At 40.3% G+C, this 23,207-nt stretch overlaps 1 protein-coding gene across 1 annotated transcript in view; it reads left to right on the top strand.

Moving 5' to 3' along the window:
* lrmda (leucine rich melanocyte differentiation associated) overlaps positions 1 to 23,207 on the top strand; it is a 307,085-nt gene that overhangs the window by 268,008 nt on the left and 15,870 nt on the right. The window contains exon 6 of the mRNA XM_066679287.1: positions 2,729 to 2,813. Coding sequence (XP_066535384.1) covers positions 2,729 to 2,813 — 85 coding nt within the window. The remainder of the gene's footprint in view (positions 1 to 2,728; positions 2,814 to 23,207) is intronic.

Below are 23,207 nucleotides of genomic sequence, written 5' to 3'. Positions count from 1 at the left end.
ACTACAAAGACAAAAATATTTAATGTTTTTTTGCAAATTTTCACTCATTTTGAATGAGGCCTGCAACATGTTGGGACAGGGGCATGTTTACCACTGTGTTACATCACCTTTCCTTTTAACAACATTCAGTAGGTTTTTAGGACCTGATAAAACTAATTGTTGAAGCTTTGTAGATGGTATTCATTCCCATTCTTGCTTGATGTACAACTCAGCAGTCCGGTCTCTCCGTTGTTGTATTTTACACTTCATAATGTGACACACATTTTCAATGGGAGACAGGTCTGGACTGCAGGCAGGCCAGTCTAGTGCCCGCACTCTTACTAAGAATCCACGCTGTTGTAACACGTGCAGAGCGTGGCTTGGCATTGTCTTGCTGAAATAAGCAGAGATGTCCCTGAAAAAGACGTTGCTTTGATGGCAGCATATGTTGCTCCAAAACCTGTATGTACTTTTCAGCATTAATGGTGACTTCACAGATGTGCAAGTTACCCATGCCATGGGCACTAACAAACCTCCATACCACCAGAGATGCTGATGTTTGAACTTTTTTCGCTGATAACAATTCAGACAGTCCTTTTCCTCTTTGGCCCAGAGGACCCAACCTCCATGATTTCCAAAAACAATTTGAAATGTGGACTCATCAGAAGACAGGACATCAGTCCATCTCAGATGAGTTCAGGCCCAGAGAAGCCAACATTGTTTCTGGGTGTTGTTGATATATGACTTTCGCTTTGCATGATAGAGTTTTTACTTGCACTTGTAGGGGAAGCGACGAACTGTGTTCACTGACAATGGTTTTCTGAAGTGTTCTTGAGCCCATGTGGTAAAATTTTGTTATAGAATGATGTCGGTTTTTAATGCAGTAGGATCGAAGGCCACAGGCATTCAATGTTGGTTTTCGGCTTGCCGTTTACTTGCAGTGATTTCTTCAGATTCTCTGAATCTTTTGATGATGATATGGTCTGTAGATAACGAAATCCCTAAATTCCTTGCAATTATCTAGCTCGGTAAATGGAGATAAAAACGAAGGGTCTTGGTCCAAAATGGCTCAGGCTTTTTCTCTGTGTGTCACTGGCTGAGCCATGGCTGGGAAATGGCATCTGGAGGAGTTTGGATGGTGGAGAGTCCTCTGAATGTTGAAAAGCATGAAAAGAGATGAGGATGTTGCATTATTTTTATTCCTTAGGTGGGTAAAACTGACTTATTTTTAAAATTTTACAGATTACTTAAGGTGGAACTGACTACAAATAAAGTGCTAAAAAATAAAACAGCTAAAGTTACAAATGAGCTCCTGTGGTAACAGACAGTGAATATAAACATAAAATGTCAGCCACATACATGCTACAGTAGGTTTCGTAATCAAACTTTAAAGTTTAAAGAGGTAGATACTACATGTCAGCCTTTAATATCCATGCACTGAGAGGTTCTCCTCTTCTTTGGCATCACACCAAAGAACCATAGGATTTACTATAGATTTCTGTCCTAGTTCTTTTCCTTACGTCCTTTATAAACCCTACCCAGCCTTATCTGACTTTCTACATTTTCAACTTTGGTTTGCCCCAGAAAAGCTATACATTTAACAATGTCCTCTTTGCATTTTCAAGGCTATGCCCCTTGCTGGAAAGAAACAATGACTGGTATATCTGAGCTAAGCCTTTTGTAGTGTGTGTTTGTCAGTGTTGGCCATTGTGATGATTAAATACCTTGTGAACTGTTCCCTGTAGGTTTTTTTGCAGCTAGTCTTAAAGGCTAACTAGGGCAGTTTTCTGTCCTTGAAAGAAAACTAAAGAGGAAAAAAACAAATTGCTGTGGTTCAAAATGAATACGCCAAGAGTCTAGGTCCTCTAGGTCCCCCCCCACCCCCCCGTCTTGTTGCACTCTTGGTCTATAAAGTGAGCTTTGTGCAGATGTTTGTTTGTTTAGGGAGGTCTTCTGAGTGCGGAGAGTGAGAGATGAGTTTACTTAAACGCAAGGCCAGGCTTGAGGGAGCAGTAATTTCATGCCACCTGTTGGTTTGTCAGCACACAGCACAGTGTGTGGGGAGTAGGAGAGTGAGGGTGTAAGAGTATGAGTGACAGGATGCCCCCAGGCTGACCTCAGGGTCAGTTCATGGCTTAGTGAAAGCTGGGGCCTTCCCCTGGTCCTGTCTTAAACAAGCAGGGGACAGATAATCAAAGCGAGGGTCTCTATTCACCTCCCCTCTCCCCTGCCCTCACACAAGCTAATGAAAGCCACCCTGCACCCTGATAAAACAGCAGCGCTGCTTCCACCATTACCTCTCCACTGCTCTGGGAAAATTTATGGCACATGGACAATCATTCATAGCAATGAAATCCTTCGCCTGCACCCCACCCCTCACATTCACTTTCTTTCTCTCTACACTTTCTCATTGTCTTGCACTCACTCTCTCTCTCTCTCTCTCTCTCTCTCTCTGTCTCTCTCTCTCGCTCTTGCACTCTCACACTCATTCAATTTCAGTCTCCATTTCTTGCCATCAATCTGGACGAATACTTCTGATTGGTGGTGACAAATGAGTGCTTTTCATTTAAGACTCAATTAGGATCAATGCATTCATTGCTCCAAAATCAATAAAGTACATTTCTCCTGTCTATCCAACATAATAAATCTGCTCAGAGTGCACGGCGGAGCAGCACAGGTGTAGAATAGAGCCAACCATTAACACATTCAGCTAATGTGTGCTGAATTTGCCTCCTCTTTTGTTTTGTAGGATTCCAGAGAAATCGGAACAGAAGTCACCTGCACACCTTACACCCCTCTGCCCAAAGGTTCCAGAGACGGCAAAAACCACAAAGGTAAACTCTGACCTTCTGCACCAACAAGGTCCATGTAAACACAATGAGAGCTTATCTTAAGTTTTTCAGGTGTATTACTGCTGCACACATTTCTGCGTATGTCTTTTGTACAGCTTTTGGTGAATTCTGATTAAGAGTGAATGCTTTACATCCATGAGGTCAGCTGGATGAAAATGCTGCCAATATCTAACTCAGTATAGGCTATAGCAAACATTTTATTCCAGAAGAGACCTTTTTAGCAGAAGAACGAAGACAACAACAATGTCTTCAAACCTTCCAAAATATCTTTCATGTCTTAGTCCTATATTTTTCTGGAAACGGTCATAGATTGTTTCAGATCCTTCCACTAATCAGCACCAATAAGAATCATAAATTATAGCAATCTCAACATCAGGAACTCAAACAAGTTTTGAGGAAAATGTCAAGAAACATTCAACTGTTCTATTTGTATATTTTTTTTTATCTAAGGTGTATTCAAAATATTCACATGCTTTTTTTAAACACCAAGGATCTGTGATTTGTTCATTTTCTTGATCCTTATGTAACTGACAAAATACAAAGAAGAGATTTCCAAAGTTTGTGCTGACCAACTTGATTATTTCCTCGTGCATATAAACAAATGCATGAACACATTCAAAATGTGTTGAGACGAGACAAAATCAGAGTGGGTATTTTGAAGAATATTCATCTTACACTGTTTTAAGTCATTTCACAATAAGCAGGTGAAGATGATATGATTGTGTATAGAACAATCAAAGGCTCAGTCTTTGTGAGCAGAGAAATTGTGGCTTGGCACTTGTCAAACTGATCAAAAGGAAACTTTTTTTTTCTCAGTGCCAGTATACGAAGAAAACGGGTCTTTCACCATCTACCGTACATAATATTGAGAATAGATCTTTTATACCCTCAGACCTATTTCATGAGGACAGCTTTCATCATGTATGGCTTCATGGGCTCAGGATTATTTTGGAAACCTGCATGAAGAGAATCAACATCAACTCTGTTATGCAAGGAGAAATTAATACATAAATTCTGTTGAGTTTTCTGGGCCCAAGCTCATCTCAGATGGCCTGAAAGAGTAGAAATGTGTGTTGTGGTCAAATGAGTTAATGAGATCTCTAAAAATGGGAAATCATCCAGACTTATCAGTCATGAAAAAGCCAACTGTCGTGGCATGGGGCATATATCAGTGCATACCACTGCATGTGTGCAACAGTACCATTGATGTGGAGGTGTATATTGGGTTATTGGAGAGACATATGCTGCCATCAAGGTAAGTTCCGGATGTGCTACAACAGCCTAGTTTTGTAGACACACAGTGCTTGATTTGCCTGTCTGCCGTCCAGATCTGTCTGCTGTTGAAACAGCGTGGTGCATCATGAAGAGGATAATGAGACAATGACTGCAGTCTGTTGATCCCCTGAAGTCTTGTATCAAGCAAGAATGGGTGAAATTCAACTTGCAAACCTTTAACAAATTGTTATCCTCCGTTCCCATGTGATTAAACAGTGTAATTTAATTTTGGTATCACAGTGGTAAATATGCCTCTGTCCCAACTTTTTTATAGAGTGTGTTGCATCAAATTCTGAATGTGTTTATATTTTAGAAAATGTGATGTAGCCTGGCCAGTGAAATTACTGGAATTATTTTCTTTGTACTTGTCAGTTAAAGAAAGTTTAAATAAAATCCCAATTTATTCTTGAAAGAGTTTTGTAAATATGACATAGTTTAAATTATTTTAAAAATACAGATGCATACATACACCCTACATACAGTTCTTTATATTAGTGATATAGATTTATGTGCTTTAGATTAGCCCTGTGAAGGACTGGCGCCCCCTCCAGGGTGTATTCCTGCTTTGCGCCCAATGATTCCAGGTAGGCTCTGGACCCACTGCAACCCTGAACTGGATTAGCACTTACAGATAATGAATGAATGAATGCTTTAGATTAGTTTTCTTCCTCTAAAAGCTGACATTGTGCTAACATTCAGTAATCATATTTAATACAAGCACTTATGGGATTTGTGGTTTACCCAGAATATGCAGAGTTGAAACCCCGCCTCCCCCACACCCCCATTAAAACCCCCCACTTCACTTTACATAAAAGCATACCGCTATGTCATATTGTTTTTAGAATAGTCTGAAATGTCCGTTTCAGTAACAGGACGCTTTATTCTCCACTGCTGTTTGAATTCCCAAGCCAGTGTTTCATGGTTCGTCCACGCTGCTGTCGCTGCTGCTTTCAAGCGAGGTCAGCGGCGAGCCCCTCCAACCCCCACCAAGGACAGATCTATTTCACAAAGGCTGACCCACACCTCTCAAGTGATGTAGAGGAAAGCCCAGTGCTTTGTCAAAATCATGTTGCTTGAGAATAGTCCATTAAAAGGTGAGCGGAGCTGACATATGAAATATTTTTTCTCCCTCTTAGATTTGGGCGCGCTGACACTCTCCATTCGTTATTTTTACGATACTGTACTGCGGCGTTAGATAACACAGGCCCTCATCTTTGTCCTTCGCCTCCTTTTATTCCTCCGCTGTTATCATGCCGTTTTTATTTATCTTGACTTATTGCCTATTCTATTTGCTTAATGCATCAGCTCCGACATTGTAACTCTTTATTTGCGCTCACCTTTGGCTGTGCCGTGTAAAAAAGCTTTAATAGAATACCCATGACACTAAAAGATGTACTTCACCTCCAGGACTGTGTCAGGAGGATGCAGGATATTTGTATGCATTGGCTGTAATTCATTGGCTGCTTGTGAATCATCGCCTTGATGTAATTATGGACAAGGGTGTATGCAAAAGTTGGGGCACTGCTGGTCAAATTACATGTTCTGTGGACCTTGTAGTTGAAAATCCCCCTGATAATCCCTCACAGAAACCACACTAAGTGTCTTTGCTGAATTTAACATATTGCAACAGAAATAACACGTATGGGGCTTGTGCAAAATAATGGCACAATATTTTATACACTTTTTTAAACTCAGAATAAAAAATCCAAATTTTGTGCTAAAATATATAGGCACTTGTACATGTGACAAGTTATTTTCTCAAATGACCAAAAATATGCAATCTGACCAGTCGTGTCCAAACTTTTGCCCAGGTTGTAGGTGTGTGCCCAGTCCTGTCAGGTGTGCTGTACGTAAGATGAAGTATTGCGCCGGCGGGCGGGATTAGCAGCATGTCTGACAGCGGCCTGTCTCCAACAGAGAGCCTCTTTACCGTTTCTCAATACCGCTACAATTAATGTCACCTGCGCCAAGGCCCCAGAGCCAAGGTGCCATGGGTAATCACGGCAGGCAGGAGCTCTCTGGAGGGGCAAAGAGAAGACCGGTCTGGCTGACAAACAGTGAAGGGGACTGCAGGAAGCCCTGGCTTTGGGATATGAGACCCCTGTCTCTTGCGTTTGTGTGGTAACAGAGAGTGGACACACAATGACTGGACAGGAGAGGCTTGGAGGAGGCTGGAGGAGCTGGACATGGAGGAAATAAGAGGCAGAGGGGGCCATGTGGCAGAGCAGGCGTGACACACAGTGGACGGGGAGGTTTCAGTCTGGGAGGGTGGCCGCGGGAAGCGCCACTGCTGTCAGCTCCAACCAGCTTTAAAGCAGCTTGTCTGGCTGGAGAGCCCAAAGTTCTCTCCACAAGCACCCTGCTTCTAAAGCAAGCGCCAGAACAGCAGCACGGACAGGGCTCCTATTTATCAACTGACGCAAATGAATACTGAGTGGAGTATTGCCATAACACTCTAACCTGTGGAGAACCTTTACATTTTAATGTAGCATGCTAGATTTCCCTGTAACAATAGTGAAAGCACATTTACTTCCACCCTGATCCTTCGCAAATAATATAAATATACAGTTCCCCACATGCGCTGTTGGACATTTCAAAGCAATAAATACAACTCTAGAGCTTTTCACATTAAGAAAAAACTGATCTGACCATCATTTATTCCCTCCTTAGTGACTAAACCTGAGGTCATTTACCAGGCAAGGTGAAACTGTACTCCGATGTATAAGAGCCCGCAACGCATTTGAATGCTGTTATTTTGGGCCACACTCCAGCTGGGTTGTATGTATGTGTTTTAAATGGCACACAACTGTTCTTCAAACCCCTGGAGGCAGGCTGACTTCAAAGCGAAAATCTGAACTGAAGACACCCCAGGGACCCTGCACTTTTTTACGCCTGCAGTTTTGCTTTCATTACGGCGTGGCTGATATTTTCTCGGCCCCTGAAAGCGGACCGTATCTGAAGAGTAAACTGTTTTACAGTTTGCAGTACAACAAGTAAACATCTGGGACCATTCACAGCACTCCATTAGAACATTCCATTTTTTTCTTTTTTTTTTTGCCAAAAAAGTGAAAATGATGACAAATGGGCTGTCGAGGAGACTGGGAGAGGCCAGATGACGGAGCTGTGGGTGCTAAGCACTGATTTTTAAAGCTCAGCAGGACAGGGGGAGATTTACACCTGCTGCTAGTCCCCCTCTCCTCCATTAAGTTGCATCTGGCAAGCGTGCATCACTCATTTACTCACGTCTGGATGTGTTCTGATGATATTGAGCTAAACTGCAAGGTCTGACAGACAATCACAGACAGAGATATCTAAGCCTGAGCGTTTGTTTAATTGAGATAAATATGCTTGGTGTGGGTGAGATGATGTGATCATAACAAAGCCTGATGGAAATGCACTGTCCCCCCCCCCCCCCAAGCTTTGCCTGAACTAGTGCCTGTATAATAACTAATTTCCTATTGCCGTTGTTTGTTTGCATTTGTGTATTAACATGTCTGAATGTATCCCAACACAACAACTTCTTATAGTCAAATTCATTAGCCATCATCACCCATCAAACTCCATTCTATAAGAAACGTCATGGGCTTCTTTTTTTGCATTCTGCATTTCATTCTGCAAATGAAAACGTAATGTTTATGAAGAATTCAGCTGAATATAGCAGGGATGCAGATGTTATGATTTACCCCATAGGCATGGTTAATCGTAACAGGCTAAGTGGCAATGATAAATTAATGCAAAAATAATTAATACATTTCTGTGTTGTTTTAAACAGACACAACTTCCAAATGAAATAAAATAAAAAAATATATATTTTCATATTTTAAGTTTAAATACTATAAGTAAAAGGCAGTGCGTTAATCATGGCATATGTATCTCTGAGCAATTATCTGTAAAGTGAAATTGAAATGTATTTTATTTATATTTACAATATAAATAAATAATTAAATAATGACATATTTTAAAGGAGGAGATGGGTGTTTTCCTCCAATTTTCGATATTGTTGTCCTATAAGGGTTGTTTGTTTTAAAAAAATGCCATTGAAAATCTAGCCATTGTAAAAATGGCATTGAAAATTTTGGATCTTTTTTAAAGAAGATTTTGTAAGTGAGATGTGGCTGTGAAGAGCCTATTTAAAGCTTAAAGAAACAACTTGTAAAGTTAAGGCTGTATACCAATTATATTTTTTCCACAAATATATGTGTCAAAGCCAGGTGTGTGTTGATGTCAATGATCCTGCTCTGCTGTTATTTCTGAAAGCTCTGTGTGCTCTAAGAGCCACCAAACTCTAAAGCCATGATGATTTTACCATTGATATTACTCCCTCAGTAGATATTACTCTTATATTAAAGACAAATGTTTGCTCCATTCTGACTGACTCTGTTAGAAAGATGAAAAATGGGGACGTGGATTGATCATTCTCATCATTATTTTTAATCTATCATAAATTCAGATTTATTACTTGAATTAATTCCGTTTATGTTAGAGCAGTGAACTATTGGGGTGATGGGGATGGCACAGCAAAGCAAATGAATGAAGCATGTTTGAGCACTGTATGTTGTGCAATGGGGCTCAAATCTTTTTATCTACTAAAGGGGGCGCTGCAGAGAAATGTGGGAACCACGCTGTTTAGAGTTTTATTAGATCGCAAAAACTGGTCCGTGCAGCCATTTGGGCTATTAGTGGTCACCTTAGTTTATTAACCAGACCAGCATAAAATGTGGTAAAAGTTTAAAGGATGAGAACTGATTTATTGTAAGCTGGAGTTCAAAGGCTGTGATACTTTAATTCCAGCGTAATGACGCATAGATAGACGCTAGATAAAACTTTTTTTTTTATAAGTGAATGTGGTGTTCATGTTGATTTTCTCTCTGATGCTGCTGACACACATGTTTTCAGTTCAGTGATATGGGCGAAGGAAAGGTGTTGGTCAGATTTTTGCTCTATGACAGAATTTGCGTCTACAGAGGTTTTCCACTCTGTGCGTTGATGAGGTGTTTAGGATCCTTCACTAATGACTTAGGGGTGTTTTTGAGGCCATTAAAACCCCTGTGTAAAACACACCTATAATTTCAACTGTAGAAAAATAATGAGCTCCCATAAAAAAATAAATAGCCATCATGCAAGTTTATATTGACTTGCAGATTTACACCTTGTGTCTCTGCTCAGATGTTGTGCCAGGAACTAACGGATGGAAAGTTGTGCGTGTGGAAGAAAAAAGAAAAAAAAAACAAGATTTTGTCATTTGATATAGTTTCACATACATCTGCTTTAGATATCTATGGTGTTCTGATTCTCTGAGGAATTATTTTTAAAAGATTTCTGTCTGTTTGTGGGACACTATGGCAGACAGTTGTCTTAAAAAGCAAGTTAAATATGCTACATTTTTCTTTTTCTGAAACACCCTTTGACTTCACAATGTGAATGGGCGGGACTTAGCTGCTGGACACTGAACGGGTGTGTTTATGTAAATGTGATTGTTTAGGTTTCGTAATAAACAGGGAATTCATAAAGGGCTTTTTGGCAACTTTGATTATATGTATAGGAACTGCACACTGGTGGTATATATTGAAAGTTTTACAACCCTTACACCCTACATCAAACTCTTTTATTTCAAAGTTGAGACAATAGCGTGTGTTGTGTGATATGGGCCCTTTAAGTGGAGCTTTGGACAGGCATACAGGCCTGTGGAGGAGCTGCCAGTGGGCTGTTTTTTTGGCTTTTCTTTTTGTGAAGACAGCTTTTGTTTCCTCTGTCGTAGCGAGATGATATGATATGATTTCTGTCAGGAGGGATCCAGTGGGCCTCCCAGGACTTCTCTGGCAAAGAAGCATGAATATCCATTAGTCTGGAGATGGAGATTAATGGCAGGGATAGAGGAAGAGCCAGGCCATTCTGGCCATTCTTCACCGCCTATCAGAATGAGAGTGAGAGAGGGAGGGGTGGAGAAAGAAAGAATGAGGGAAAGGGAAAAGGGAGAGAGATGGGAGATGGGATCAGGTTCTTTGGTTAGGCAGCCACAGCAGTCCTGTTCATCACCAAAGCTGAAGTGCATTTCTCTCTCTCTCTCTCTCTCTCTCTCTCTCTCTCTCTCTCTCTCTCTTTCTCTCTCAGATTAAAACAGCAGGACAGACTTAACTTCCCTGACAGCTTCAACTGCTGAACTGTGCCTTGCCATCTCTAAACTGCTTTGAGATGCCTTCCCCTTTCCTCAGTGTCATTACTCCTATAGAATGCCCCTGCATTCGCTGAATAATTCTGTTTGTGTCGGATTTGAGGATGTGTCATTGACACCATTGTGGGATTTTTTTTCCTCCCCCCCTTCTTGCCTGCCGCTCCCGTGCTCTGCTGTTTGATGTATTCCAATGAGTCTCTGAAGAGCTAGTCTTGAGAGACTCCTGTTGAAAGTAGAGGGACTTTTCAAGAGAAAGGTGGCTCTGTCAAAAAGGCATGGTGTTTATTTTTATTTCATTTAAGGTATTTGTTTTTCCCCATTGCAGACATTTGAATATAAAAGCATGATATTTTCTTCTTGATAAGGGCAGGTTAATAAGACATGTTAAAGTCAAATCAGAGAGGCACGAAATGCACCTTGGGAATGGAGCACAGTGCAAGAAAACTCCTCACACAGGACAGAATTACATGTTTGATGTTTAAGGTGCCAAAGAGGTGATTATTATTGAAGTTTTCTAGATGAAGAGGTTAAGAGACTGCCTTTAAAGTAACACATCTAGTCTTTCATTTGTACCTGTGAAAATTTGCAGTAACCGGGAAATTTTCATTTCTGCATTTTCCTCTTCTATTTTTGCAATAAGGAAAGCATTTGCATTCCTTATTGCATTGATCCATTTTTTTATATTAAATCAACTTATATCTATTTCCCAAAAACTCACTATTTATTCCCTTTTGTCTTCACTTCTTAGATCTTTTTTTTTCCTTGTGGCCTGACCACCACCATCCGTGGAGGAATGGTACTAAATGCCCTACACCTCAGTTACAGTTGGTTGGCTCAGATTTGGCCTTTCTGTCTTATTAGTTCACATTTGTGTTTGTAGGCACCAGTAATTGTAATGGTATTAACACACATGGCCTACAGCTGTTCAGAGCAAATCATCTACATGATGAAGCTTTGTGCTTCTAGTTCTCTCATTTGTTTTTGTTGTTCATGAGGCATGTGGATTAATTATGAGATTGTATTGACTAGTCAAAATGCATGCATGCTATTTCAAAAAGGGTCATTCATACTAATTTCAGTTAGCCACTGCTGCCACCCTGCCAACAGTCAATAATAATGACAATAAATACATATGTTGTAAAATAAATACACACATATTATGGCGAGAGCATTTTCACTGTGGGCAGTTCTCCATTAGTTAAACATATAAATAGGAACATATTTCACACTTTTATTGTAACAAGACAAGTTAATAATAGGTTCTAACCAACATACATTCTTTTCAGAATCTGAGTGCATATGAGCATCCAATAGTAACAGCATTGTCATGCATTTTCACATAGAGAATTCACATAGCGAATGTGGCAGTTTAAAATCTTGTTACAATTTATTATTCAGCTACTCTGGGGCAGGTTTTAATGGGTTAAAACATACAGCACTGAAGAGTCTAGATGTGTCTCGCCTTGAGAAATTTTCAACAACATAGGGGTGGGATATTTGATCTATATGTCAGAAGGTTTCAGCCAACAAAGTGTAATAAACATAGTTGAGCTATGATGGAGCATGCTTGGCTGAGGTTCTGAACAATTTATTTACACATACACACTCAGCATTTGTGTGAGGAGTGTTAAGTGATACCTGATGCTGAACTGAGAAATTGCCAGTGTGATGGACAAGGACATGAGGGCTTGCCAATCTGCCCAGCCCAGTTCCAATAACATACATGTGGTACCTGCGACTTTGGTGTGCTTCCCAGCACGGCTGGCCCATCACAGCCAACTGACAGAGAATAGATCACACAAATGGATACCCAATGTTCATTTTCTAATCAGCTTAGAAAGTGATTGCTAATGCAGTCCGAGCATTATTCATAGCGCCGAGTGATTTGTGACGTGACTTTGGGACATCTGAGATGCAGGCTAGTATTTCCTGTGTGCTTTTAGTTGTGCCAAGAGTTTAGAGCAGGTTGGTGTGGCTCTCGTAGGCTCAAAACGCAGGACTTTATCATCGTAATTTATGGGGAAACAAGCAGACCATATGGTTTGGATATTTTTACAGCAGGATCGATGCTGGGTCCTCCAGTTTCCACTCTCTGCTTGGGTTGATATGGATGGCTCTGCTCATGTCAAGAGGTTCCTCCGTTTGTTCAGATGCTGAGACAGTAAAGTCCTGGCAGATGTTGAGCAACTTGTCATTCTGAAGGCGAAACTGATCTGCGCACAATGAACCCTGATTGCATTATAATGATCATGTGACGGAGCCAGTGGAAATGTTTATTAAGATGAATGCCCCTCACAGGAAGAGAAAAACATGCCAAAAAGTCATAACTCAGAACCGTGGAAGATATGCGCTGGAAGTATTTATGATTCATACTTATGTAAGGATTTCCAGCGTTTATTTGTGTGAATGTGATTTAGTCCACAATTAAATTACAAATGATAGCAATTAATTTTGTGACAGCTTCCATCATTCTATTTTACTTGTGTACTGTGTGTTTATTGGGCTTATTAATCATATAAACCAGATGAAAATGTGCTCTGAGAAACGTCCCCGCCCAAGGTCTTGTCCAATGGGTTGCTATGGATTCATGCCGTGTCTGTTACTCACATGTCCAGATGTATTTGTGAGCAATTTCAGCATATTTAAGTTATTAACAGGGCATTGTAAATGTTGTCCTTAGCATCGCATGGAGGATTGTTAGCGTACCGAAGACTGAACTGTGATCCATAACTGACATATCACCTCTCATTTCTGTCCTGTGACCCTCCCCCTCAACCCCCACTCGTTCCAACATAATCTGTGGGCTGAAGCCATTGTGGTGGAAGGGATAAAGCTCATCTGTCTGTTATAGCAAGCTCCATTGGGCTGTTGTCTAAACTGTTTTCTTGCTCACTGGTGAATTCACTGATTTATTGACACTGCCTCTACCTCAGTATACAATCACGACACACTGATGTTTGAACACACATTCACGCATTGCTTAAATTAACGACCTGACATACCAGCCATTTCATTGTGGTGCAGGGAGATGAATATTTAGCATTCACTGCACAACATACATTATAAAATAATGTCTGTAGAGGTTTTAGAACTCTCATCATTTATCTGAGTTTGGTAGTTTTATTGTTTATTGGTCATTTGTATTTATTGCTAAATTTTTAGATAAGCAACACATCAATGAATAACTTTAAAATGTACGCTGCTATGATTTATCCAAAGCCATAATAATAATAATAATAATAATAATACCAATGTCGTAGAAATCTTCCATCTCAAGCCCTCTTTCTAAGCTGTCAGAATGACTTGCTGATGAAGTTGTTCTAAACAGAGGGAGCAGGTTTCTTCATCATTCTAATGTAACTGGACACGTTATGTTACCATCATAATTTGATTGGTTGATCAGTTCTGACATGTTGTGTCGCTGTAAGACTGTTGAGTTGACTGAGTCATAGAGGTCAGACACTGAAATTAATTCCGGATTGCCGTCATTTGAATGAGTACTCTCCTCATTTCCACAGGAAATCTGGCCTCTTCAGTTCTGCTTGTGGTTTAACCACTCCACTTCAGGTCACCTAGTCAGCCCTAGACGTCAGTATCAAATTTGCCCACTGTCATTTTGCGGCTGAATATTATGTGACCCTGAAAGGCCCCCTTATTTGGAAGTCTCATAGTGAATGAATGAAATCTGTGGTAAAATTGTCAAACTTCATATCGAACACCATGTATTCAAAAGAGAATATTCATGTGCTTTTTTTGTGATCTAATTTCCAGCTGAATGCACTGAAGTTATCTGCTATGAATTCCCTGTTCTGGCTGCAGCAGTGAAGCATTAACAGCACTGTGCTCTTTCTGGATGCATTTATATGTGGCCATTTCCCAAATGCTGACAAGTAAAAGAGATTATGGTATGGGGAACAGTGTGAAAATGTGCAGTAATGGAACATTTTTGAAGCCCTGAATGGTTGTAAATAGGCTTGCCCTGTGAGAAGAGCTAAAATATGCCTCTACACTTGACACCATTAAGTCTATGCTAACCGCCATCCCTCGGGAGCTTGTAGAAATTGTACCACCTCCAGCAAACTGTGTTTCACAATTGGGCATAGCCTGATATACTGCTCCAGTGCAATTGATTCAGGAAAGGAAGCGGCAAATAAAGGAAGAAAATGGCATGAAATGAAATGAATTGAAATGAACACACATGTCCTGCAGTGGGATTTTTTTTTCTTTCTTTCCCCCCTTTCTTCAAAGCCACACTCACGCATGGTGACCCAGTTGTACTGTTCCTAGCGTGGCTCAGGGCAGCACTTTGCTATTATGCCTTCCACTAACCATGGCCTTTCTTCTGAAAACCACAGCATTTGTCTCGTAGCATTTATTCAGTAAAACTAAAGTAACTGGAAGAACACGGCTGAATGTTAGCAGTGCCTGATGTGTCTCATGTAGCTTTTACATTGCTAGTAGATACTCTGCAGTTCAGGGAAATTATGAAATGCGTTTTCTTATCAAGCTGTTTTTTTCTCTTTTTTTCCCCTCCCCTCCTTCACCAACAAATTGTATTGCAATGCTGGGGATGATATTAAGCTAACCTTGGGAGAGAAGGGTAGGAAGGTGAAAGAGCCACAGGCCGAGCTTCCAGAATCACTAACTAACTGTGACATTTGGGCTGTGGAGCTGTTCAAGTCACTGCACTAATCAGAACTGATATCCGCTGAACTTTAAGCTCTTCTTCTTTAGGTAAGGCTATTTGTTTTGGTCCAATAAAGGTTGATTTCTTTGTTGTACTCCAGCATTGAAACATACAGAGGTACACATTCGGAAATGTTGACTCTGAGACGGAGATTTAGATGTCCACAATTCAAATGGATGGATCAGAGGTTTTAAGGACATCCAGCCACTATTAGGTTTGCAATTCCATCCTCTGTCCTTCTCTTCCTCAGCCCGGGCTTACTCATGCAGCCAAGCGCATAATGCGCTTTGAGTCCTGTAACATGTACGATTATAATTAGCTTTGTCAGGTCCTAGCCCCTACAACCCCCATGCAGATAATATGATAATATGTCTTCATAACCGACTGACCTTACATGCTCAATATTTCTCCCCTTATGAAGATTACATGTCAATAAAGTAATTGAGTCTTGGGCTGTGAGGCAAGTGAAGATTTAGGTTATTGGACTTTTCGAGGGCAGTGATGTATGACCGTTATTATTCCACCTGTCAGGGATGTGCAGGGTGCTGATGATGGTCCGAAGATGTCAGGAGAGAAGAAGGAGGAGGTGGAGGGGGGTGAGAGAGAGGAAGAGAGAGATATGGAAGAGGAAGGGGAGGGGGCTCAACACTGTACAATACAACTGTTATATCGTTAATCAGCCTCTACAGCCTGCTCCTGCTGCATATGGAAGCTGGATATGTCATATTAATTAGTGCGAGGAGACATACAGTAAAGGCATTCATTAAGAAGAGGGCAAGGAGGCTGGGTATTAAAGAGAGCCAACAATACAGCCCTATCATGGCCCTGCCTTCATCCATCAGCCTTGTGGGATCATCTGTTATAATTCACTGGAATATTAGTTTGTCTCTCTCTCTCTCTCTTTCTCGCTAGAGTGGAAGCATGCTGTCTGCAGGCGTCTGCTGAACCTGTGCCCTCTATAATTGTGACTCCAAGCCTATCCATAGTTTTAGATGCTGTAGTCACTGTAATAATATTAAAGAGATCTAATTCCACATTATTGTGTTCAATGTACAATATTCTTCATTTCTTCTGCAAACAAGCATTGGAAATCTGCTAAGAGGAGATTAAACGTGGTACTGAAAAACCTTTCTGAAAAGAAAAATAAATAGATAAATAAATAAAAAGGAACCTATAGATTGTATACTGAAAGGTACCTGGGTAGCGAGAGTAATAAAAGTGTGAATTACAGAAAATGGTAGTCAGTACAGGAAACAACTGTTAGATACTGAGGCTGTTAGATACTGAAGGGATCTGTTGAGATGGTTCAGGACATTTGTTTAATGCATTAAAACACAAAGGAGTGACAGTCAGAACTGCATTTGTTCAGGACTAGATTTGAGGACTTGCCTTCATTTATTTGGACTTGACTTCGGATATGAGTCTCAAGACTCAGAACTTGTTTGCTACTTTGCTGGCATGTTTCCATGTCTGCAAATTGGTAGGTACTCAAAGACTGTTGAGGACAGAATGTCACAGATACTGAAAATCCTGAGAGACCTACTGAAAGTGGTAGGTCCTGAAAGAAGCTGCTAAGGTGGTGCAGAATGTACTAGACACAATAAGACAGTGTAGGCGTATTTCCGTGTGTGTGTGTGTGTGTGTGTGTGTGTGTGTGTGTAAGTAGGTAAACAGCCACACTTGTCATTCTTGTTGGCTCCTGAGAGTGTGAATATGAAAATGAGTGTGTATAAAGATGACTGAAGCCTTCCCGACCAGAGCATCCCCTGCAGTTAATGACAGTGTGAGGGGAGGGGAAAGTGGCACTGTGTGTTAAAGGATGTTTTACTGTGTCCATTTGCATTAAGGCCGGAGATTGATGCACTCCAGTCAGATGAAGCTTGAATCTGAGTGATGCACTGTGGCTCAGGACGGCCCAAACCCTGCACCCACCCAGAGAGCAGCCCCTGTAGCACATCTCCACAGCCCTTGTTCTTTTCTTTCCATCGCCTCTCTCCCTGCTCTCTGTCAGAGTGTCATGTCGAATCACCGTACAGCAGCCAGCTCTGCAGCCCCAGGTACCAGTCCAACAGGCCTCAGATGCTGCGCTGAAATGAATATAATAATGGGCTCCGGAAAATAGCACAGGGCACTTAGCAGAGACAGGAAGAGGAGTAATAAGTGAGAAGCAGAGAGAAGTGTGTGTGCGTGTATGTGAGTGTATGTGTGTTCTCTTCAGGGGGAACCAGAGAGCAGATGCATGTCCCACAGTGAGGCAGGTGCAGTTTGTCTCCTCCATGGCGGAGGTGGCAGCGGGGGCTGTCAGATTGGTATTGATATGTGTCACTCTGGGGAGTGTCAGGTGCTTTATTTAAGACAGCAAGGAGACCATGCACTCATGTGGTAATTGACGTGTGGCTTTAGGGAAGATCAGGCTGTTTGTTGACCTAGCCATGCAGCTGATGGAGACGGCCCCTGTGTTAAGTGTTGTTTTTCCCCATATGCTTAAGCTTGGGTTAACCCCAGTAAGAATCCATATTGCTGTTAGATTTTTCTACATTTGCTCCCATGCACTGGCTGTTAAATGTATCAAAAACAAGCTTGAATTAACTTGGACTGTAATGTAAGATATTATTTATCATTATTGTTATATTTAAGCCTGTGTACACTCACTGTCCCCTCTGTTAGACTACCTTATGTTGGTTGTCCTCTGGTCCTTCATCATTGTGCACAGGACACCAAACACAGGGCACTGTTGGCTGGATATTTTTGGGTTGGTGGATTAATGTCACTCCCGCGGTGACACTGAGGGCTTTAAAAACTCTAGCAGCACTACTGTGTCTGATCCACTTGTGTCACTGCAGTGCTGAGAATGATCCACAAGCCAAATCATACCTGCTCTATCGTCGTCCTGTGGGGTCGTGACCATTGAGCAGGGTGAAATATGGATCAAAAAGTATGCAGAGAAACAGGTGAACTACTGTCTGTAATTGTAGACCTACAGAGTGCTCCTGTATGGTCAGTGGAGTTGATAAATTGGACAATGAGTGCAGATACAAGGTAGATGTTCCTAATCCAGTGATTGTAAACTACATGCAATGAAATACTATAACTATGTTAAAGTTACAGAAGTGACAGTATGTTCATGGTCATAGCACACACTATATAACAATCAGATCTAGTCACTAAAATAATATATGTCACTTATAGATATACAGTTTCATTAATGATATGACATAATGTGTTTTAAGAGTGCTGAGGTAACAGGTGACCTCGTCGAACTCTATATTTCTACCTTTTGTGAATCTGGTCGTCTCCTCTTACAGTCAAATGACCACTGTGATGTGTTGACATGTCTGTCCACCATTCTCTTACATGGTTTGGTGGCCATATTGGATTTGACACTAATCCCAAATGACATTCACTGAGAAACCATTTTGCTCATTGACGCATGAAGTCTATCACATCCGTCACTATTATGTTTAGAATCAGCCTGCAACCCTGATCTTTGGGTTTGTCTTTGGACGGCTACAATAATAGCATCTTAGAAGTTCGGCATCACTGCTGAACATTAAACCAACTAAAGATCTACTCTCAGCTTAAGCCTTTTGTTCTTGCAGGATTGCCACAATTCATGGACTGCTGCAGCATGTGCTCATGTTAGTTTGTGGTCGGATACTTTTATCCGAGTGAAGGGTCGTCTGCCTCCATGCACTTCTCTGTTGTTTAGAACATGTTTGGCTGTGTGCATGTGCAGAACGGCAGAATAAAGATTTTGTCCAAGTCAAGGAAGCTAGTTCTTAAGGTGGTTCTAAAGGTGGACACTTGGTGATATGTTCTTGTGCTGACCCCTGTGCATTGTCCTCTCTAACTCTGCAATACAGTTCATGCTAATGGGCTGACAGTGGACTTCACATTTTCACTCTTGGGGTTTGTTTGATAAGTAGCGCTGCATGTAATGCCCACAAATTTAGACGGTCATTAATTCTGCCCTGCCTCCAATGTCAAAGTGATAAGGAGTGAGGTAATCATTCTCAGGCTATTAATACAATACAGGAGTGTTATTGAATCCTGTCACATAGATTAAACTTTAAATGAGTAACTTTCCAATCACCTCACTAATTACTGGGGCCATTACTGAAATCAGTCCAGTTGCAAATTACACTTTTTCACATTTTGTTGAGGGTTTGGTCACTTATCTGCACTTGCCTTTTTAATTAGAAATTGGTTGCTAGTGAAGACCACCACAATCAGTCAGCTTCAGAGAAAGTACATACTGGAATCTTTTACTCTTATCAAACTATACTTAATATCATGGGCTAAAATGGCTATTGAATCATAATGATTAATTGGGTCATTTACTGACAGTGGTGCTGGTAATTAGGGTATGAGATTTTTTTGTGTCACAGTTGCTTCCCTGTTGTGAGAGCCTCTTATACGTGTTAAATGCGATGAGCAGCAAACTGATATGTATTCAGTACTCTGTCATAATCTTTTACAGTACAACCTCCACAAGCACCACTTGTGCTGACACAAACAGCGGGTGGAATTCATGCGCAGAATAGCTGTTAGCGGCAGGGTAAGTCTTCTTATGATAGACCAGGAGTTGTTCCAAGAAGATTAAGGCTTTGTAAACTGCTGGAGCACTCCGCCTCAAATGACTATTCCCTTATCTCCAGGGCCCAGAGCTACTGTATGCCGCACACAGACTTGCTCTATGTAGAATAAATGTCATTGAAATTAATTTCACCAGTCTTGAATTAGGCTGCGACTATAATCTCTTTCTTCAGTCAAAATTTATGTCCTCCAGAATTCAATTTCCTCCTCAGCCTCATAAGTTGGAATACAAAGAGTGATAGGCCTTTATCAGTAGAATGGTTTGAGGACTTCATTAATGAATACTGCCACTTTCAATTCATAATGTTTGATTCTGGTGTAATCCTGCGGGAGCCACACTGGTTCACAATGCTGCAACTTCATGCCATGAAGAGGACTCTTTTGAAAATGAAATGGCACTCATTTTCTTTGTACTACGTGTATTCTTTTATAGCCTTGGGTAGAAGTTATTACTCTAGGCTTGGGTTACAACTGAGTCTGCTTTTACAGTCAACTGAATATTTTGAGTAGGCCAAATATTTATTTTTGGTTTATTAGGAAACATACTGTGAAAAATCAAGTGGTTATTGATCAGGGATTTTAAAACATGAATTAGAGGTTCTCTGTTGACAGGCTACAAGATAAGCTACAGCTAGAGCAATCCTCTCAGCCCTCTCCTATTAATACACCGTATATAACCAGTTCTCATCAAGCATGCTGGAGTAACTTTGGATTGCTACCTCTGAATTTATTCAAAATAACCTAAAGGAAGGACACTAATAAAATATTGCTGCATTAATGTCAACGTGAAAAAAAGTTAACACATCCTCTATATGGAATAAATTTAAATATGGCATATTGTTGCAAATGGTGTTTTGTGCACTTTACATTATATTAAGTACAGCAAATAAACATTGTGCTTTTATTTTATGAGCTAATGTCAGGAACATAATAAAATTCAAAATTTGTTCCACAACAAAAGTCACATCATTAATGTGATGAATTATATTTCATTTTAAATTGTATTACATTACATTACAAACATTGCCATGTTAAATGTTGCCGTATTCTTATTCGTTGATATGCATTTGGAAATGGCACTTCACAAAGCTCCCATGCTGGACCTGTCTTGTGTTTAATGTTAATAATAGGGCATAGTCCAAAGTATTTGTGAATTTCTGCTAGAATACTCTGCTTGGCAAAAGGTTACATCGCCACGCCTTCTCTCTTCAACATCTTCTGTGACTTTTGTGACCTTAACTCAGGGTCATGTGCCGCTTTGTATCAGTCTGAGGCCGAACTCTCTGACCTTAGCTATCTGAGCTTTCAGAGAAAGCCTGCGTTCCAGTAGAAACACAGTTAGGAAGACATTTGTTATCCTTTGGTCCAAAATGTAAGTTAACATCCCAGTTTCTTAAGATCTTTTAAGAAGGTTTTGCCATTTGTCCTGCTGCTTTAGTAATGTGGCTGGCATTTCCAGAAAGAAGTTCTTATACACTATGCATTATTGTGTTTTCTGTGCTATATTTCATTTTTCTTTGTCATTATTATTCATACCCATGATGAGTGATAACATTATAAATATTTCCTTTTATGGATTTTTTTTTGTTTTGTTTTTTCTATTAAAAATGGCATATTCATACCCCTGGACATTTTTGAGAAAATGCTTCTATGCTCTTCCATATGGTCTTAGTAATTTCTACCATGTTGTTGTGTGCACTAATGAACAATAAATTGAAAATATCTAAAGCAGTAGTTTTCAAGTGGGTTAACTAGTCAATTTCAAGACATGGCTAAATCCAAAGAGCTTACAACTTTCAGTTGCACATCAGAACTGATTCCAAGATGAGAAAAAGCTATAAAACCATATCCAAGGGTTCTCTGTGCCACTGATACCAGTGCAGCATAATCATAAATATGAGGAGTCTGAAACTGAAATGTGAGCCATGCACTGACAAGAATGGTACTGCTAGAGGCCAAGAAGAATCCAAATATCACCAAAGCTGTCCTAATAAATCTGAGCAATTCTATTCCAACATCTCTAGGCAGACATTTCAGGAGACACTGCTCAAGGCTGGTCTCCATGGACATAGACCATGGAGTACTCCACTTCTCCTAGATAGGCACATAGCTCACCAAGCCTTTGTAAGAGCTCTGTGGGATAAAGTTGAACGTTTTGTGTCATCGGATTTGTAGTTAGACGAGACAAAAATGGAGTTGTTTGGATCCAGAGATATGGCTTTTGTTTGACAAAAGGAAGTAGTATTCAACCCCACAAATGCCATCACTGAACAAAAGCATGCTGGTAGAAATAAAATGATTTTTGGGTGTTTTTCAGCCAATGAGCCTGGCCGCCTTGTCATACTAAACTACATCATGAGAAAAGACGTCTGTTAGGATTCTGGCCCAGGGCAGCATTGGACCTTCCAAGAGGACAATGATCCAAAACATACAGCCTAACCGTTAAAGAAATCAGTAACAGAAAACCATTTTAACATTTTGGGTTGGCTAAGCCAAAGTCTAGACCTAAATCCCATCAACAATATGATGAGAGAACATAAAACCAGAGTGATCGCAAGAAAGGCTTTCAGCCTCAAAGGTCTGGATATTGTCACAAAAAAGCCACGGTCCAAAATACCAGTGGAGACCTGTAAGATGCTTGTTAGCAAATTATAAGAACCATTTGATTGTTGTGATGGCAAATAAAGGCTTAGCCACTGATTCCTGGGGATGGTTAGGAATAATTTTATACATGGAATTTAGCACAAAACATAGAAATAAAATTGTATCATGGATTTTAATAATTTTTTTCTCAATTAATTCTATCTATTATCTATCTGTTATCTCACACAGTGTTCTGAATAGGTTTTATAAGCAGTATTTAAACTTCATCTTTTTAGTATGTCTATTTAACATTAAATCAATACCCCCAAATATTACCCAAGCCACATGAAAAAACAGCAGGGACCAATTAGACTGGTTTCATTAGCATAGGACTAATAGACTCTCAGTATCTTTTCATTATTATTATTAGTGGTGTTACCATTATTGTGTATCCCTTTAAGACCATTAAACCATAACCTAATGTCTTTTAAAGATTCTATTACTTACAGACTTGTGCAGCGGAATATAGGAAAGCGATGTATTTTTTCAGGGACAATGATTACTTTAACATTATTAGCCCAGTTCTAATAGTTATATTTTTTCTTTTTATTTCCAGTAGTGGAGGAAACATTAGTTTCATTATGAGTATTAGTTCCATTATGCTTCATTGCAGCGTTCCAGTCTCTCTGCTCCCAGAAAGCTCCAATCTTATTTGTATGCAATGCAATTTTCAGCTCCTACTCCCAAGCCTGTGCCTGCTTGAAAAATGGCCTGCATTTTCTTGATAGCCCATGTGGATGTAGGGTATAAATGGCTAATGAATTACAGATGAACATTGACGCAAATTAATCTTCCTGATGTCCCTGGGTTATATGGCAACCATTTAAAAGTTTAATCAATACGCTAAAGTTGAAAACATGCAGGTGCTGCAGTTGTTTGGCCGTAATAAACATCACTGGGAAATGGGGAGGCTTGCACCCAGTGCATGCATCATAATGACAGCTATTTATGTTTAATGGACTAAATATTTTTTATTGGAATAGAACAAACATCAGCTTAACTC

Source organism: Hoplias malabaricus, chromosome 8 (assembly GCF_029633855.1).
Source record: "Hoplias malabaricus isolate fHopMal1 chromosome 8, fHopMal1.hap1, whole genome shotgun sequence".
In the NCBI taxonomy this organism is placed as follows: Eukaryota; Metazoa; Chordata; class Actinopteri; order Characiformes; family Erythrinidae; genus Hoplias; species Hoplias malabaricus.
This window is presented reverse-complemented; position numbering and strand designations above follow the sequence as displayed.